This window comes from Notolabrus celidotus, chromosome 23, assembly GCF_009762535.1.
Source record: "Notolabrus celidotus isolate fNotCel1 chromosome 23, fNotCel1.pri, whole genome shotgun sequence".
Taxonomy (NCBI): Eukaryota; Metazoa; Chordata; class Actinopteri; order Labriformes; family Labridae; genus Notolabrus; species Notolabrus celidotus.
Window position 1 is genome coordinate 19,128,753 of NC_048294.1, and position 20,259 is coordinate 19,149,011.

The 20,259-nt window shown below is 42.4% G+C and overlaps 1 protein-coding gene across 2 annotated transcripts in view; it reads right to left on the minus strand.

The window, feature by feature from the left end:
* Positions 1-20,259, minus strand: part of afap1 (actin filament associated protein 1) — a 63,820-nt gene that overhangs the window by 12,387 nt on the left and 31,174 nt on the right. For both annotated transcript variants that reach the window (XM_034677293.1, XM_034677294.1), the window contains exons 4-8: positions 15,025-15,133; positions 14,693-14,904; positions 14,344-14,523; positions 6,116-6,202; positions 5,147-5,222 (exon numbers count right to left, since the gene is read on the minus strand). In XM_034677293.1, the coding sequence (XP_034533184.1) occupies positions 5,147-5,222; positions 6,116-6,202; positions 14,344-14,523; positions 14,693-14,904; positions 15,025-15,133 (664 nt within the window). The remainder of the gene's footprint in view (positions 1-5,146; positions 5,223-6,115; positions 6,203-14,343; positions 14,524-14,692; positions 14,905-15,024; positions 15,134-20,259) is intronic.

Consider the following 20,259-nt stretch of genomic DNA (forward strand, 5'->3'; position numbering starts at 1 on the left):
TGTTTGAGAATTAGGGTCGGTTTCCAATCCCAGCATGCCCCACTGGTCTGAGTGGGATGATTTCAGCTGGCCTAGTTTCTGTGCAAAGACAGACAGACTGAAAAATGGAGAGCAAGAGAAAGAGAGAGAGAGTAATGACTTTGCACATTCTGCTGGAAGGAGGGATAAAGTGGAGTAAGCAAGGCCTTAAGAGTCTGAGTCTGTCTGCCTAAATGAGGAAAATAGCTTCTGCTTGGCTCCGTTGTTTAGTGACTGTGGTCTGTGGTGTGTGTTTAAATGTGTGTGTGTTTGAAATAGAATAAAAGAAAGAAGAAGAGAGAGAAAGTATCGGTCATGAGACGTGATACAGAGCAAAAGAGGCAGCAGGGAAGAACTGGAGGAGGGGAAACGAAGAATTCTCCTTTACTGATGTCATCATGCTGAGACGCTAGGAGCTAACGTCTGCAAACACACACACACACACACACACACACACACACACACACACACACACACACACACACACACACACACACACACACACACACACACACACTGACACAGGAGTGTACAGTATATAACCACCAGAGCTGCCTCACACTTATTAGCACCTCAATGCTGACAGTGGAGGAGCAGCAGTCCAAACTGATATGCAAACAACAAACGTCTTTGTGTTCGATTCTCATCGGCTTGTGTTTCAACATTTTTTCCGTGGTGCGTTTTCCTCCTCGATATAACGGGACAGCTTCCATGGCGACAGCCTGAATTAAATAGGAAGCCGTCTGCAATCCTCTCAGAGTATACAAACACACGTCACACACACACACAATGCAGAAAGCAGACACAAATGTGAAAGCCATTCAAACCTTTTCTTATAAAGGGCAGTTATTATTATTTTCCCCTCAGGAGGCGAGAAGGAGGAAAAGTCCTGATCAGGTACATTTCAGTCCAGTAACTCAGCTCTTTTTGTTACCAGCCATGGAAAGAATGTGCTTGATTGAGCTAAAAGGGAAATTCAGGAGTGAATGAGGGAACGACTGAAGCATGGAGAGGTAAAGTAGGAGCAGAAAATGAGTGGAAACTCCTGTGTTTACAAAGTGACAATAAAAACGTACAAACAGCTAGATCTACGAATCCAGATTCAATTCTGCATGAAGGGGATCAACTTATTCAACAAAACACAGTCCATTCAAACACCATGCTGAAGGCTGCCTGAAGTATGAAGACAGGACTCAGTCTGCAACAAAAAGTTAGGTACCAGATAAAAAACACAGACGTAAAAAGTCGGTCATTAATGAAAAGTTACAAGGAAGCTTTCACTGCTGATGCTAATAGTAAATGCTCCCTGTGAATTAAAGACAATATAAAAAGATGGATGACATGACAGCTCCCCACAGTAAAGCCAAAACATTTGGAGAAATTATGAGACGTGAAATTATATTTCTTTTTGAGATCCAACTTTTCTTCAGAATTTTGACTTTTTCCGATTCTGAGACCAGAGACAATTCTTGAACACCTTTGATTCTAGAATTCTGCCTTTGATTCTAGAATTCTGCCTTCTGTATTAGAATTCTGCCTTCAGTTCTAGAATTCTGCCTTTGATTCTAGAATCCTGCCTTTGATTCTAGAATTCTGCCTTCGATCCTAGAATTCTGCCTTCGATTCTGGAATTCTGCCTTTGATTCTGGAATTCTGCCTTTGATTCTAGAAGCCTGCCTTTGATTCTAGAATTCTGCCTTCAGTTCTAGAATTCTGCCTTCGATCTTAGAATTCTGCCTTTGTTTCTAGAATCCTGCCTTTGATTCTAGAATCCTGCCTCTGATTCTAGAATCCTGCCTTTGATTATACAATTCTGCCTTGGATCTTAGAATCCTGCCTTTGATCTTAGAATTCAGTCTTGATCCTAGAATTCTGCCTTTGATTCTAGAATTCTGCCTTCGATCCTAGAATTCTGCCTTTGATTCTGGAATTCTGCCTTCGATCCTAGAATTCTGCCTCTGATTATGGATTTCTTCCTTTGATTCTAGAATTCTGCCTTTGAATCTAGAATTCTGCCTTCGATTCTAGTATTCTGACTAAGATTCTAGTATTCTGCCTTTGATTCTAGAATTCTGCCTTTGATTCTAGAATTCTGCCTTTGTTCTCAACAGCAGAATTCTGAGAAAAAAGGCTGGGACTTCTAGAAAAAGCCAGTGGCCCTAATCCTCTTCCATCATCAATGCCATGATTGACAGCTCTGTTGACCAATGAGGCTCTAGCAGCACTTTGTGCAGCGGATTATCAGAGTAGAGGAGGAATGGTGAGAGGAAATGTAACAAACACCAACACAAGAGTCATTGAACTTTCCATAACCGTGAGTGTCTGCTTCAAACCCACACAAGAATCTGTGACGCTGTTGACTGGACCCGCCTGAGGAATGGATCCCCCTGAGTGAACTGGCACTTTTTATTGGAAAGCTAAATGTTTTGTTTTGGTTAGGGGAAGTGGTTGGTCAATACCCGAGCCCCACCAGTCCATCCCTACTGCATTAAGTCATGTTGGGCATTTTGGCTTCACTTTTTACAAGAGGAGGAGATGTGTTATTTATCTTTATCAATCAGTGTCACGGTGGCAACAACTGAGCCATAACCTTTTGAAGTAAATGGGTATGCAGCCTTGTTGCATTTCTAAAGTTGTTTACGCTGCCTCCAGGAAGAAAGTGAAAAGAAAAGCAACCGTGTGTCAGGAAGAGATGTCCTTACTTTCAGTAAACTAAACCAATAAATAAACAAATATCGCCCGGTGTACACTGATTTATTTCTACTGTGTGATAAGATCAGATTGCTCCTGCACCATTTAACACTTCATGCAAACCGTAGTGTCACATATACCTGATCAGCACATTCATTTACGTTCTTTCACCTTATATATGCACCTGCAGGGCGGTGGAGAACTCACACGTAGAAACACTTATATGTTGGCTGAGACTCGCTGGGGGAGGTCCTCCTGATCCTGACCCTACATTCTCCACCGTTTAACAGCACTGACACACAAACATGAATTACACAACTGAGCCCATGAATCATGGCTCACTGCTGACTTCATAAAAACCACCACTGGATTGAAGGTTTGAAATTAACTGCTGGTGGGGAGTCTGTTTCAGACATAATGTTGGAAAAATGAGCCAGGCAAAAAAATATGAGTGTTAAATTTTAGTTGACAAGCCAAATAATTGAGCTGACGGGTGAAATGAAATGTTTCTCCTCTGAGAGTTGTGCCTGCTGAGCAAACAAACGGTAAATAATCAGAGACAGTTTCACCCATATTTCTTTGTTTTGGCATCTGGTTCAGCAGGAGGGGGACCATCTCTGTGTTACACTCTTGTTAAACAAATCCAAATGTTCATTCTTCATGCTTCATGCAGTGTTATTAAAGGCCAACCTATTCAGAGCTTACAGTTACTCCTCTCTGAAGCCAGATTCATGGAGGGCATTAACCTCTCAGGATTTATTGTGAGGTCCAAGCTGAGAATAAATCTTGGTTGGTTTCAAGAAACAACAATGTGGATGACGTCTTATCTCTAATTTAATACAGGGGCAGATTCAGAACTGTGCTTTAGCTCCACAGCTCATACTTTCTAAAGCAGGGTGGTACTGTGGGGTTTGCATGATCTTGGAAAGTAATGGTAACATCACAAGGACAAAAGTGTCTCTATACCATCAAGCTCATGTGATGGCATGATACGATTGGTTTTATAGTTTTGTTTGAGGCGCAGTGGAGCAGAGGGTTACCCTACTCACAACTGATAAGATCTGAATGAAATGAACTTGAGGTGTCCAGTCCCGTATCGAGCATCATATAAGTTTTCTCTCTCGGAGGGCAGGTTCAAACAAAATCTGCATTTTGGAGACGATCCTTCCAGAGATGGGCAATTCAAGCCAAAATACTATTTGTTAATCACTGGCATCTATTTGGCTATTATTCTTTATCGAGCCTGTGACTTCATGTATATCAATTTAAGAATTCAATCATACAATTGTAATGTTATTGATTTGAGTCTTTGAGTCTGTTTTTGTTGGTCCAGCTCTCTGACAGCAGGTTTGAAATATTAAGTTCAGACAACAGCGACTCACACACTTGTTGTGCTGCAGTTGTAGACATTTGACATAAACACTCTACAGGACACCTGTCCCGTTAACGGTCCATTTGTGTGGTAGTCTCGTTGTCCAACACCGGGACAAGGTGCTGCTAGTAGCGGGCTCTGTCAGCGTCTGTCTAGACCTTTATGTCTGTGTTTCTTTTTTAGTAAGCGAACAATTACTCGAGCATTCAAAATCATGTCCCATCCGTAGATCCCACCAATGCTGTGCAAAACTAAGAACTATTGTAGCCTGAAATATGTGGGAAACAAACTTCAGGCAGGACCACTCTTGTCGAAAGAAGTAATTATCTGCATGCCATAACTTTAATTTGGTGGTATGCCTCTGTTCTGAGAGCTCCTTGCCCTTCCATGTGCGTACGTGGAATGCCAAAGCAGGGAGAGCAGCAGAAAACATTTTCATATCCACTGTCCTTGTTCCAAAACAGCTTTTACTGTTCCATATGAAAAATAGATAACAGATTTGTATTATTTTATGCCTTCATTGAGAGTAGAGTAGGGTACAGTAGAGTAGAGTAGAGTTGAGTAGAGGAGAGGAGAGGAGAGGAGAGGAGAGGAGAGGAGAGGAGAGGAGAGGAGAGGAGAGGAGAGGAGAGGAGAGGAGAGGGGAGGAGAGGGGAGAAGAGGGAACAAGGAGTGGGAGTGATACGCAGACAAGAGTCCAAAGGTTGGATTCAAACCTGGGCCGCCCACTTGAGGGCCTTCGCCTCTCTACATGGGGTATTCTGTCTCGTTGTTGACATTAGAGATGTTTTGTGGGATCATAAATAAGATTTTAGCGTTTTTCCTATTCGCTTCCAAATATTTCTTCATCTAGAGCAGATACTTTCCTCTTTTTTCCTCTATTACTCCTAACTCCAGTTGTTCAGAAATAATTTCCTTCAAATCACGGATGGAGTTCCCCAGATGGTGGTTGTGTATCAACCACAAGAACTGGACTATTTCTGTTAATGTCCCTTAATTTTGTTTCATTCTCCGGAAATACAGTAGTTACAGATAATGAGATTATTGCTCCTGTTCAACTCTCACCTTGGTCCTTAGAGTCGCTGTGTCCATTCTCATGAGGCGCCTCACCGTCTGAGCTCGGTCTGTCACACGATGTCTTCTGGCAGGCGCACACACAGGAAGAAGAAGAAAAGCAAAATAAAGAACAAGGTGAATAGAGCTGTGCTTTCCTGATAAGTACAATGCACTCTGTAGAAACCCTTTTCAGAGCATCTACAGCATGCTACAGAGGAATAATGAGTGCCAGGCTGGGAGCTGATTGTTGTCATGTTGCTCATTTTCCACCACATATGTACAGACACACACGTGCGCCGGGTACAGTATGTCTCCGGCGTTTACTGCCACTTTATCGGCTTTTCCCAATGAAAACTAATAACGTGGTGTTTCCCTCCACAGCCGAGTGGAACAATGTATTTTTTGACAAACTGCTTTTACTGCCCAGCGTGATGGTGTTCAGATACACCGTGAAAAAAGAGGCCTGCACAGGGAGGTCTGTGAATGTTTGTCGACTAAAGCGGGATAAATCCAGGAGGAGTGGGTCAAACAACGACAACCTTTAAATGGTGATATTTGAGCTTAAAAACGTTCGGAAGGTCTCTATCTGCACTTTGTCACTTTTGGGATAATAAACAGCTTCAGTATAATTAGAGACATCTTATCTTTAAACATACTTTGTGGGAGCCGATGTGTGCTGTGAGCTAAAGTTCAGAGAGTGACAGGTGACGCTGTTCTGCGTTATTTCTGTTGTTGTTGTTGTTTTATTCTACTGAAGGATGTGAGATCTATCAACAACAAGCTATGTGTTCAAAATGTGGCGTCATCCAAATAACATCTTATCAAGATCTCATTTAGAGATTGTTCTCTGTTCAAAAACAGAGTGGAGGAAAATGATTCAAGCTTTGGGCATTCAGGGTTTCTGCCAACCAGGCCTGGGATCCAAACTGGCAGCCTCCATCAGAACCAAACCCTCATGTAAGTGCATGGTGTGTTTACCTTTTCCAGTTCCGGTTTGTGCACCGGTGATCCAGATCCAGCTCCATCCAAGTCAACACTCCCATTAGCACACACCTCTCTCATCACCTGGAACACACAAGGAAACTCAGCATTAATGAGGCTGCTGTTAAACAAGTGGGAAGTTCTCATCTGTGCACATCCTGATCAAAGCTGGAGGAGTCTGAGCTCCGCCATGTTTGAGCGTGATATCGTGACACATGGGCGGATCCTGCATATAGAAAGATTTCCTCACATTATTCCCACATAATTACGCCACTCATTCCTCAGCAGAGACGCATGCCTTGGATAATATGTGCCACATGTAAGGTTGACTCTCATATCCCATCATGCTACTGGATGCAGCCAGGAGATTATGGGGCCATGCAGTAGAGGATCTCCAGGAGGTGGAGAGCGCGCATGCATGTGTGAGGGAGTCTGCTGCACAGATTAGACACCGCAGAGTTTTACTACGTCCTTATGCAACGAATTCAATAAGTGTGAGCGAAAGAGATCTGCAGGGCTCTGCAAGGGGCGCCAGTGTGCATTACCATGACCTTGTTGGACTCTGGACCTGGCAACCTCACCATCAGATCTGGCAGTCGTAGGCGTGTGGTGAGTGGGGTGTGTGTAGATGAGTGGTGGGCAGTGGGAAATGTGATTTCACTCAAACTGCTTTGTGAGCAAAAAGACTAATACACACTCAGACTCTCCCCTCGTCTTCTCCACAAGCATTCTGAACGTCTCTGGCCATGTAGAGCTCCTCAGTCTCTGGTTTTGGCTTGAAGGGAGCATAATTGGGGAAATGACAGACTGTGGCTCCATGGGTTTGGCTCAGAAAGCAGCTCAGAGGCCGGAGAGTGGGACAGACAGCAACATCATGTCTATCTTTTCACTGCAGAGCTACAAAGCCAGACGCGGGGAGCTCATCAGTCTGATGATGTGCTGCATATCAAACTCGAGAAGGTGGTGCATCTGTGTGCAGGAGTTCTGGGTCAACACATTGTCGTCAATAAAGGAAATGCCTTTGATTGACAAATGAAGCGTCTGAGAGCAGCACGTCCCTTTTTTGTGCAGCAAACAGGGAGCTATTTTAAAGAGAGTTCTGGTATTTCTGAACCGGGACGTGTTTCGGAAAATGTTTTGCTGTTTTTCTGCACGTTGCTTTAAGTGGCAAAACTGGCTGTGATGGCTGCAACACATTGAGAGTCAAGATATATCCAGCAGTGGTAATTCTTATGCTGTTAACAGTCCTGATTATCATTGTTCATTATGTTATTTGAAACCCCATTAACAGACGTGAAATCGTGCTGAAGGATGCAATCAGTACGACAGAGGTTTAGAGCCGTATTCTGTGTAAAATAACATACAGGGTGCTGCCTGCATGAAACTCAGAACAGACTCAGTTTTTTTGACAATCTATCCAAAGTCCTGAATCAATTGATCAATTAATCTTTATTTTTCATAGCACCAAATCCCAACAAATGATATCTGAAGACTCTCTCCAAACAGAGCAGGTCTAGACTGTACTCTATGCTCTACTATAAACAAAGACCCAACATCAAGACAGGACAAGATCCAGTCTCATCGTCCACAGCAGCAGGTAGTCTATGGCAGAGATCCAGAGGAACCTACGAGACAAGGGAGCTCAGGGACTCCAGAAAGGTCTAAGTAAGTAAGAAAGAGACAGGCAGACAGACAGAGGAGAAGGAGTTAAAGACAGGATCCCAGTTTGTCAGTTCCCCCGGCAGTCTAAACCTATAGGAGCATAACTAAGAGCCGGTCCAAGCCTGATCCAGCTCTAACTCTAAGCTTTATCAGAAAGGAAAGTTTGAAGCCTACTCTTAAAAGTATGAGGGTGTCTGCCTCCCGGACCCTGACTGGTAGATAATTCCAAAGGAGAGGGGCCTGATAACTGAAGGCTCTACCTCCCATACTACTTTTAGAGACTTTAGGTATAACCAGCAGGCCTGCATGTTGGGGGCGTAGTGTTCTAGAGTGGTAATAAGGCACTATGAGCTCTTTCAGATACAAAGGTGTCTGACCATTAAGAGCTGTGTAGGTCAGAAGAAGGATTTTAAATTCTAGTCTAGATTTTATGGGGAGCCATCTGTACTTCGGCTGTTCCATGCTACTTTTAGTTCCTGTTAAAGCCTCCCTTTATTGTCTTTCTGAGTGCTTTTTGATAGATTTATCTTCTAACTTATCATCTCGAGTTCTTCTTGTCGTCTTATTTTTTAGCAGGGCTGCATGTGTGCAGTCTAAGCCTATAGCAGCATAACTAAGAGCTGGTCCAAGCCTGATCCAGCTCTAACTATAAGCTTCATCAATAAGGAAAGTTTGTAGCCTACTCTTAAAAGTAAAGAGGCTGCCTCCCGGACCCTGACTGGTAGATGATGAAGTCGGGATTCTTAGTTTGAGTGTTGAATTATTAATGAAACCTGTACTCAAGTTTAAATTCACAAAATGCTCCACAATGCTCATTGAAGCGCAGGCAGCTGGTTACTCTCTGAACCTTCAGGGTAACATAGCTAACCATAGACTTAAGTTACTTCTGTTTTATCATGAGTTTATGGCCTTATTCACAACATAATAAAACTTAAGTCTCAAAACGTATTTTTCTCCCCTAATTTGGCACTAATCCTCCGTCATATGATCAGACTCCACTGACAAAACCAACATTTTTAACTCACAGAAAAAGAAGGTAGCTGATCTGTCCTGACCTCTTTAGATTTTGAGGTAAAATAAATGTTTGCGTAGTGACTTCATCTTTCACAATTATCGTTTTGCATGAAACAGATCAATTAGAAAACACTGAAGGATACATACATCCACTAACAACAACTCACTAACACGTGCAGGGGCTTTAAAGCAGCAGATGCAGTGACCGCTGTAGATCAGTATACAGGCTATCAAAGCTGATTGTAATGATGAATGATGTGATGTGAATGTTAAGATGCAGGCCATGCACTGTAACTCTGCGGTGGTCTGATGGACTGTCTGAAAGCTGATAACCCATAAACACACGAGCAGTGAACGCGGCACTTACTGTCCCCCGCCTCAGTGCAGGAACACAGAAAGAAAGAAGAGGTAAGGAGGGACCACATCAGAGACAGAGAAAGAAAAACAGCTCAGTTTGTTTCAGAGAGCAGAAAGGAGATGAAGCAAAAGAGAGAGAAATTCATGTAAATCTAAAAAAGGACGGGAGGATTCAGAGAATGAAGTAAGGACACAATATGGACATGTGTTTTCCATAAACACGTCGTTAGCAGGCAGCGTCTGGGAGAAACATTACTGTAACTCCAAGGCTTTCAGGTACTCTCCAAACTTCTCCCCTCCTCTCTGGTTAGCTTAATGTGAGCCCGCATGACTTCACTCTGTCACGTTCTCGGTCCCGGCTGATTCAACCCGGGTGGGAAATGTTGCAAGAAGTCTATTTCCATTGTCCATGCAGGGATGAGTGTAGTTGGAGTCTTATGCATTCTGTTAGAGCTCCAGAGAGATGCAGAGAGAAAAGGAGGTCAGGTTTTGAAAGAAAATTAATAACTGCTTGTTGCACAGCGAGGACTGCAGGGTATTCAACAAAAGACACACAGTGATCTGTCTTTAACATCCTGAGGGAACACAGAGCAAGATTCGAACCCTCCCTCAATGAGCTCTTCAGGAATACAGCTCTTCAGATACAGACCCAACATAGCAGAAAACAAACTACTAGTATGTTATGTGTGTTTTATCAGTTGAGAGGTTCTGGTGCAGCTCTGGGGTATGTGTCTGAGGCTTCCTCCAAACAGTCTCTCTTGCAACCTCAGAATTATGTTGCATGCAGAGACCCTCCCCGATCTGCACTCCTATGCAGCTGATCCTGGCTGCTCTGAGCTGCGCTACGCTCCAAACACACGTCCTGTGCACACCGGTGGATGGAGCAAACCTTTGGTACTGATGAAACGTGGCACACACGCTCCCTGTATGAATTGGGGGTCAGGACAGGGTGCAAAATTTGAATGCAGATATTTCACCGGGACTATAACCCATCTTTTTCCTCCAAGCTCCCAAATAAAATGTCTTCAAGAAGTGGGTAGGTGGGTGACGGTATTTATTCCATGCAACAAGTGCAAAACTGATGCAACCTTGTTCATGCACTGATGCCGCCTCATACTCTTCTCTGCTCACCTGCTGATTCTGCAAATATGTGCAATTACAGTCCATATCAAAAAGTCAAAACTGTCACCGTAGAACCGTACTCTGTTTCACCTGTCATCTTGCATGTCTTGTAAACATTACATTGTGACTTCTGCAGCGTCCCTTTTATGTCATGTACTCCTGAAACTCATCCTGACTGACTCAGCTCAATCTCAGCCTGAAGGAACAGGGAAGCAGGGAAAGTCTGTGTAAAGTCTCAGGGTGGTTCCCCCTCTTGTAGGTAAAGCTTTCATACAATCCAGACTTAACGCAGGTCCTGGAGAGAATTAGAACTGTACCCTCTATCCAGGCATGTTGTGCAAAAGAGGGTGTGAGTGTAAAGCCACAGGCAACTGGAGTGATGGATATTGATTGATTTGTGTGTTTCTGATATCATGGCTCCTAAATAGAAGTGCAAGGAGAAATCTCAGAGAAGCATCAAGTGCAGAGATTTGTATATTTTCACAGGACTGCCTGCAGGTACTTCAACCACTGAGAGGTTACGTGCCTTAGATCAATCAATAAACAGCGGCTAATTGCCACCAGGGGCCCGTAACTGAATCAGGACAAAGTGCAGACTGTGTAGATTATTGTTTCCTGACAGCAACAGACATGAAATGGTTGAGAAAGACAGAAAGCTTGTAAGTTTTAAAGCTGGTTAAATAACAGCGGCAGAACAAAGGAAGTGAGCTGGACAAAGACAGCAGACATATAGGATCTTTAAATAGTGAGCACATTAAGGATTTCCAGAAAGTCGAGCCAAGGTGAGGAGGAAGACGAGGCAGTTGGGGTTTCTTATGAATTCAAAGACCAGATGAGACCTGAGTCCTCCTGCGACTGAAATAGAAAGAGCCCTGAGGTGCAGGCAGCAAACTCACAACAGGGGTCAAAAAGCAGAAAAGATCCAAAGTCTTTTTTTGATGTTTGTCAGACGGAAAGATCAGAGAGAGAAAAAGAGCAGGAGGGAGAGAAAGAATGAGTGAGATGGAGCGAGCAGGATCAGAGGGATGAAAACCAAACAGTGAGTAACCATCAGAAACTCCTGCTCACAACAAATCAGCGACACAATAGCAGGATAAGAGAAGGAGCCAGGTTATTCTTACACCCGGAGCTGCACCCTTTATGCTTCAGGGCTTTAAATAGGATTCAATAAAGCTTATTTTTACCTTCCTGATAACACAAGCAGAAATAAATCTGACCCAGAGAGCTTCTCCTCAATCTGAGCTTCACTACAACCATCTGTGGTCTGAAGATGAGCTCCTGGTCTGAGGGAGATTTCTGAGAGTTTGGGTCTGAGTGTATGATAGGTAGAGACAGGGATTGTTCACTTTGATTAATGCTGATACAGTTATTGAGCCGCATAAAGAATAAAAGTCTAAATTCATCCCTGTAGCGATGAGTTTTTATTAGAGATGTCCCGATCTCAACAATCTGATCAGAGCCGATCTGGATGTTTTTTAATTGATCTGTGATCGACATTTGAGCCAATCATTTCATCCAATCATTTATGTCCGCTGTCACTGAACACAATTTGCAGCTGAAGGCTAAAGCACGAGTGTAATTGAGTTCGCTTAACTGTGTATACATAATGAGAATAATAAATGGGACATTGATACGGTGGCCCTGAAGTGCAAATTACAACGGCAAATCAGAAAACACAACAGCAAATCAAAAAAACACAACGGCAAATCAAAAAACACAACACAAAAAAACTGTTTTTGTGTTGTGTTTTTTGATTTGCCGTTGTGTTTTCTGTTTTGCCGTTGTGTTTTCTGATTTGCAGTTGTGATTTGCACTTCAGGGCCACCGTACATTGATGTAGAACTCAATCCATGATTTAAATTTTATTGGAGAACTCACATGAGCACTGCCAGACACATTACAGAAAAAACATCTAGACCAGGATGTCGCTCCATAACTAGCGGCATGCAACTTGGCGTGCGTCGATCTCGCTGTCACTCCCAATATTTACGTTCTCCGTCTCTCAGACAGTAGCTGCCGTTGTGAATCACACAGTCTCGTGGGTGTTGAATTCAGTGCAGCCTCGGATTTGAGCATGCTGTAATGAATGCACACCAGTTTGGTGGCTCTCATACAGCAGAGCTTGTAAAACAGATTATGAGTTTTAAAACAATGCTAGCTGGATTAAGTTAAATAGAATAAACATAAGACATATTTTAGTTATTTTTTTAATAACTTATTTTTGTTAGAGGGAAAAAAAACAGTGTGCAGCTCAACTCTCTTATCTCTTGTGCAACTATTATCCAAGCAAACACAAGTATCAGATCGAGACTCTTTATTGGCAAATATTCAATTTTAAAAAATGTAATCAGGATATGGGGCCAAAGAAGCTGGTCGGGACATCCCTAGTTTTTATTGATGACTTCTATTTATTATTGTCACCTCATTTTACTTATTAGCTTTTATGGTGGCTATTTCAACAATGAATCACTATCTTAATAAAACTGGGACTTGCTGCAAAGTTTGGGAGCGTGAAGCAGGACGACTGTCCCTCAGCAGCAGTTGGAGCTAGTGCAGTTCATTTTAATCCAAAGACAGTCTGAAAAACAGCAGTTTGGTAAAAGAAGGCGCAGTTAGGCTTGGGTACCGTTTCAATTTCAATCACTCCAGCTCCGAATCTGCATTTCGATTCTAGTTCTTGTTGTTTCCTGATTCAGATTCCATTATTGTAAAAAAAAAAATGACTTCACAAGAGCAAAACTTAGCCTGCCTTTATTGTTAGGAAATTAAGGCTCTCAAAACTGTGAACTGTGACATTTTTCTTTGTCCATTTTTATATATATACATAAATATACATATACATACATATGTAAATGCTGGAGACTGCTTAGGAACCAAAAAGTTGATCCGCAAATCTCAGAAATTTGAGACCAGTTCCAAGTTGGAACCAGTTTTTGGTACCCAAGCCTAGGCGCAGTGCTGACGTGTTTTTTGCTCTTCATTCTTCATTTTAACTTCATTAAGTGCCTGTTGCTCTTTTGCATCTAAGAAGCTCAAAGAGTTATTCTGTGTGTCTTTAAAAGGCCGTCCTCTGTGGGGATGCCTTTTCGAAGTACGAGTCTTTACTTAAAATCAGCTCTCTTCAAAGCCACCAGACTCCATCAACACAAACACTCTCTTCACCTCAGAGGGCACAGCAGCGGCTGCTCTCCTGCTGGCCCAATCAGGAAGCTTGTTTGTGTAATTATGTGTCAAACAAATATTGTGTTAGATGGCAGCTTACCAGCTCAAACATCAAAGTCTCACAGTCTTATGAACAAACTAACCGATATAAGCAGTGGTGGACCAACAGCTTCTATGATCTGCAGTAACAGCTGCTCGTGGTCAACAAAGACGTCTGTCACCGTGGGGATCCTTTCTGTGACGTCAGATCTTTGCTTTCAAAACATTTGATTCCTCTTATTCATTTAGAACAGAATACTCGAAAGCTGGCACAACGTTGAAGATCCCCTTAAAGATTAGAGTGGGACATTTCTACAGTTGAGTTAACTTTGACAAGACAGAGTGGAAACATAGGGTTATATATGTTTAAAGAGGAAAATATGTGCAGGATCAGAGCACTCAGAGTGCAACGTTCATAAATACATTTGGATGGAAACTCAGCTACGGTCTTTCATTTCCCTCCAGCTCTCTGTCTCCCTGAAGCTGTCTGTGGAAATGTGATGGATTGTAATTTCAGAGCAGACACTGACCTCTGGAGAAGCTGTCCAGGCAGGGAGGAAATAATCTGCTCCATTCTTCTCTTTTCAATCAGAGCTGGATGTTTTGGATCAGGTTGTATCTTAAACTATCTTGCAAAATATCTCTGCAGACATTGCTGGTTAGGTGAAAGTGTTAAAAACCAGAAACCTTATCTATATTGATCCGGGGATTTTATGTCGGCAGACAAATAAACAAAACAGATACACAAACATAAATAAAATAGGGACCTGGTAAAAAATATCCAAACTTAGAGCTGGTTTGAAGGTCTCCTCAGTGTTTAGCTTGCATAGAAAAAGAAGTAACATTTGTTTTGTTTCTCGTGGAGTTACCTTCAGCCACTCCTCGGCCTGTTCTTTGCTCTGCACAGCCAGAACCAGAGCGTCTGCCCCCTGGTGGACGATTTTCAGCTCGTGCTTCTTTTTCTTGCCGTCTTTAGGGATGTGATTTATGCTGCAGCCTGACAGGGTCAGCTCCATCTGTGGGGTGTGGTCTTTGGAGGACTTGTAACACTGTAGGGAGAGAAACAGGGAGAAGTTAAACTAGAGGAACAAAACCTGATGCTGCCATGAGGATTTCTTTGTAATTCCGAAATGTTTAATTATATATTCTCATTGCAGAAGTTCAAAGTCCTTTGAATTGTTCCTGGGTGTGCAGACGTAAATGTTATTAACCCCTCACCAGCAGTTTGTTATCTTTGATGACACAGAGGAGTTTGGTCCACTGGCCGAAGCGTTTCTTGCGCAGTAGGAACGCACAGATCCGAGCGTCCTTCACCAGATCCATGGACGCCTCTTCAGACGGCCACTGGTGACGCATCTTCTGTCCCTTCCCGTCCTCCTCTTCCTCATCGTAAGACTCATAGGAGCTGCTCATGGCATCTGAGTCATAGTCTGAGAGAGGTGCAGAAATAAACACTTTGAGGAATGTAGCAAAAAAGGTCACATTGAAGGAGTGGCAGGATATTTATTTTAGGCAGGTAATGAAAGCTGTGAGGATAATGTGTCACTTACTGGAGGTGATGTACTCAGGCGCCTTTCCAGGACTCAAAGGAACGGCTTCTTCGTAGTATCCTTCTGGGAGAGACGAGCTGGGCAGAGGAGGAGGGCCGCTGTTTGGAGGCTGCAGAGAGGAAACAAACGTTTCTGTTAACCAAGAGTCCCAAAAAAAAGATCAGTTTCAGTCCTGTGAGTGTTTAAGTTAACATTCAGTTCACTCTTGCTGTTCCAAAGTGTACAGGTGTCTCCATCATGAAGGAAACAATGAGTGTGTTAGACATACTGTAGATAGCTGATCCTTCTGTCATGCATGGTAGAAAATGCCAGTGTAGTCTGTTTCAGACTTTGTGAGTCACAAGAAAGACCAACGTTGAAGAGAAATACCAAACTATGTTGTTAAGTCACGAGGTATGAAGTCTGCTTAAGTTTATACTGACGGTAACTCTGATGAATACTAAGACACCCTCACACGAGTGCATCAGACGTTTCCCCTCCTCTGGAAATCCCCTCTTTGTCAGCGTTAACTTTCCGCTGCTTATTACGGAGGAGAAACTCCATGACTGTTATGAAACTCTGCGTACTATGGTCCATTGGTTTCATCTGACCCAATCAGGTGTCACTGCGGCAGTGATGTCATCATCCGTAACCACTTACAAAGGAACATTTATAAAAAGGTCCAGCTGATGGGCAGAAAGTGTGCGTCACTGTGAGAGTGGCCGGTCCAACGTCACAGTAACGGCTTCAGTGAAAGGGAACTCCTTAGTCTCTGTCGTTCATGTCTTAAAGAACGAAAAGGAAGAAGTTCATTCTACTTAGTTCATCCTCTTTGGGGGTCAACGGTTCCCTGAATGTTATGATTAGAGTTGGATGATATTGAAAAAGTTGTTGTCACGATAACATGTTAAATATCAGTTGATATCGATAATTATCATGATAAATATCAAATCACTATTTTATTTCAATTTAAAGGCAGATTTTTGGTCCTGAGTGAAAGTTGAAGATGGTTTGTTAGCTTGTATCTTGTTTTAGTTTTCTGTAAAGCTTCTTGAATCCATCATTTCTGACGGTGCTAACAGGAAGCAGGTATTTTGTGAGATGAGATTTTTGTGAAGATTCTTATTTTTCTCAGGTTGAGGTTATATGCATAATTTCATTTAAATTTACAACAAATATATATCAAATTGTATACCGTGTATCAGTTTATAGAGTATTGTTCTGAGTAGTGCACTCCCCTTTCGGATTACTAAGGGTTACGGGCAGAGTGATGTTGTTTCCCACAGTGCAGTGAATGCATCACGATTATTCAGTGTTCAGTTGTACTACAGTTGCGGTGCACATTAAACGTGTTCAAAATGCACTGCACGAGTTGTCTCTGTGCTCCTCCTTCACCCACATCCTGAAAGTATCTTGTATTAAGTGTATTAAGTTAATAGTTAACACTGAGTCAGCATAGTGTTAGACCAAAGACTCTGCTTTGAGCTGGTAGGTTCTGAGTGTTCTTCAGTGTCGCTGTCGCTCCTTTCAGCTGTGTTTACATTCCGCTCCAAACATCTTTCAGCCCCGCCTACCTCTCACCTTGCGACATGATTGGCTGTTCAATGCTGTCTTCCTCTTCTGTCTAATGTTGGGTGGCAACTAGCGTTTAAGGCTTGTTAGCGCCCCCTCCCTTTCCAATGGTTGGGGGTGTAATTACATCAACATTTTATTATAAATTTGATATATTTATATTGAGAAAAATTATGTCACAATAATTATCATTATGGAATTATCAACCAGCCCTAGTTATAATCAATTTGTTTTTCTACAAGTTATGAGTTATTCTATGCTCATTCTTTCAAAGAAAGCTAAAGTTCATAAATATATAAAAAAATATAAAAAATAAATATATATAATATCTACGACATCTTTGCATGTACAGTCTATTCTTCTTTATTATGTTTGTTTTATGTTATTAGTTTGTTCTGAACCTGTTCACAACACTGCACAGCCTTACTCTGCAAATAACATACCTGAAACCCTCTTGTTTTTCCGGGGTTTCTCCTTAGAAACTTCCACGATATTCACAAATCAACACCCTTGTTATAAATAATCCACACAGCCGGATACATACTTTTTTTTTTTACCTTTGTCGGCACATAACAAAGCTGTCTGTGATCGCCATGTCGCTGATGACTCCTTAGTAAACAAAGATACGTACAAGCTTGATTTTCATCTCAGCTGTGACTGAAACCTGGAGCTGCTCATCTACAAAGGCTAACGGCTAGCCTCAGAAGTTTTCTGTTAAGCATAACTTTCAGGTCGTTTCATGACTACAAAGCTGAAAGAAAAGTAACACCTACAAGCTGTGACTGAATTTCTATCTGTGGTAAAGCAGACAAACAAAGCGTTTTTCAGAGATGTCAGTTTAAGATAAATAAGTAGAGCTTTAAACCATGCAAAGCTCCTCTAAAGGTGTCCCAGACAGACATAATGAAAGGCGAAGGTGAGAACAACAGGTCTCCCTTAATTCTCTTCCACATCCCCCTTCAGTTTTTTAATCCTTTAGTTGAGTGGCGCATGAGGCCTCGAGCAGACACCTTATCACAACTCCTTTGAGGGAAAAAGCAGATCGGTGAACTCATTTCTTGGCAGGCATACACTGCCCTGCTAAACTCCAGCTCCACCAGAGTTCTCCTCCCAACCCCAGCCCTGAAACGAAAACGAAATGAAATCCCCCCGAGAGGAAAACCAGAGGAAAGAAAGGCAAGGAAGCGAAGAGAACGAAAGCGCTCAGCCTAGAAACAATAAGTCACACTATCAGATTAGAGGAGTGGATGTGAAAGTTTGCGTTGGGGAAAGAAAATAGTTGAGTCGATGTCTGCAGCTTGGTATCTCACATCCCGTGACTTCCTTTCGAAGATATTTAAGCAACAAAACCATCAGTAATAACGCAGGAGTGTTTGGGAAGCATTTTTCCCTGAGTGCAGCATAATACATTACAGAGACTATGATCCCACTGCTCCTCTATGTGGTGACTCAAACTTTGAGACACTGCATTGAGGAGAGTGTGTTTGCATGCACTACAAAAACACACACACACACGTAAACACACAATCCAAATGTTCCTCTGCTTTTGTTCCCAGAAACAACAGCTGGACCGTATCACACGACTTATCTGCAAATCAATTATGCTGCAGTCCGAGTTCACTGCGGTCACATTGCTGGTGATTAATACACTGTGCATAAACCAAAACACGCAAAAGTTCATATTCCTCTGTGGTCAGCTTCAAATGCTCAACAGATATCCCAAACATCTGTTCATTATCTTCATATGAGCAAATCACACACGGCTAAGATCTGCTTCAAGTGAGAGGAGATTAGAGGGACTCTGAGGAGGGCTTCAGCCAACATACTCGTACAATACTGCTGATAACGAGACTGCACGAGCCCTTCATGAAAGATTTAGGATGTATTCACAGAACAATCTCAACTCTTGATACTCTTACAAGCTTTATTTCTCAGAAATGTCCTGTTGAGCTCAAAGGTAGCCAAAAGTGTCAAATGAACTCTTTTATCAAGCGGCACAAGTTATAAAGCTTCATCATCCAGCTGTGTTGAACACAAACATCATAACAAGGGTGATTAATGCAAAATACAAAAGCTACACCAGGAACAACCTGATCACACACGTTATATCAGATCAATCCACAGAAAGTAATCTGTCTCATTCCTCCTCTACCTGTTGACACTGTGGTAAAAACGGAATAGAATAGAACGGAACAGACCGGAATAGAATACAATGAAACAGATCAAAGCAGAATATAACATAATGGAACAGATCAAATTATAGTAGAACAGAATGGAACAGATCAAAGCAGAATAAAACATAAGAAAACAGATACAATTATAGCAGAACTTAATGGAACAGATCAAAGCAGAATAGGATGGAATGGAACAGATCAAAGCAGAATAGAACACTGAAACAGATCAAAGCAGAATAGACTTGAATGGAACAGATCAAAGCAGAGTAGAATGCTTCCAATTTATCAAAGCCAAATAACAGCCGTGATTAATTCTAGACCGAAAAAGCAACCCCAGAGATAACCTGATCACACTTCACATTAAATCATACCACAGAAAGTAGTCTGTCTCATTCCCCCTCTGCCTGTTGACACTGTGGTAAAAACGTAAGTGTGGTCTCATGGCTGAGGAGCTACTGGATCCCAAACATCTCTGAGAGGGAAAAGTGGAGCAACATCCTGTCCTGCAATCCAAGGCTGGTGAGAGCATCTCTAAGCTGCTGATCTCTACAAAGTCACTTGAACCAGAAGAGGTAGAGATAACAGCCACAATGTTCAAAGCTGAGACATTTGCCTCATTTATGCTTAAAGGGGAGACAACGTCAAAGAGAAGAAGGAGAGCTGAATGAGGACAGAAATGTCAGGAGAAAGGTGCTGCAGGATGTGCAGCCATATCTTCAGCTGTACATGCTCAGTCGACTGAGAGCCAGACTAGTCCAAACAACATCATGTGTTTTTTCAATTTTCAACACATTGGCTGTGTAGTACAAATCTACGTTCTCGAGAGAAATGTTTGCATGGATAGAAGGCTGTGAAATTTCCGTTACACCCATTCAGACACTTAAGTTATCTTGTGCTTTCTTCAAATATGTTCAGAAGTGAAAGTGAAGGAAAACACAAATGTGAAGGATTATTTTCATAGTTAAGAGAACCCACAGAAAACTATCATAATGAGAATTTTGAGATGTTTTCACGCCTGTCATGGGCTAAACGCTGCTCCTCTTGGCGAGAATACATCAGCATGCTTCCACCATGAGAGGAGCCGTACATACAGGTCATGTGCATGGATGCATATCAGAAATGTCAGAATTCCACAGTCATAATGTGTAATTTGGTTGTGGTAAAGGAGTCCTGACCTTGGTTTGGATACTTTGAGTGGGAGGATTGTCTGCTGCCTGGGCCCTGGCCTGAAACTCACATCCAAAGATTTATGCCAAGTATCAATTTTGCCCTGCGTAGGAGGACTGGACCTGAATAATGCTTCTGCAGCAGTGCCAACGGGAGGCTGGAATGGACAGACTGAGTGGACACAGGAAAGCCACTCCCTTAAGGAGAGGCGATGGAGAGGGAAAACTGCGTTTCCAACGACTACTGGTAAACTTCCCGAAGCAGAAGCACGTTTCCAGCTAGTGCCAACTTTAACAGAATTCAAAACTTAACTCAGCAGCTAACAATGCTGCAATCAACCAAA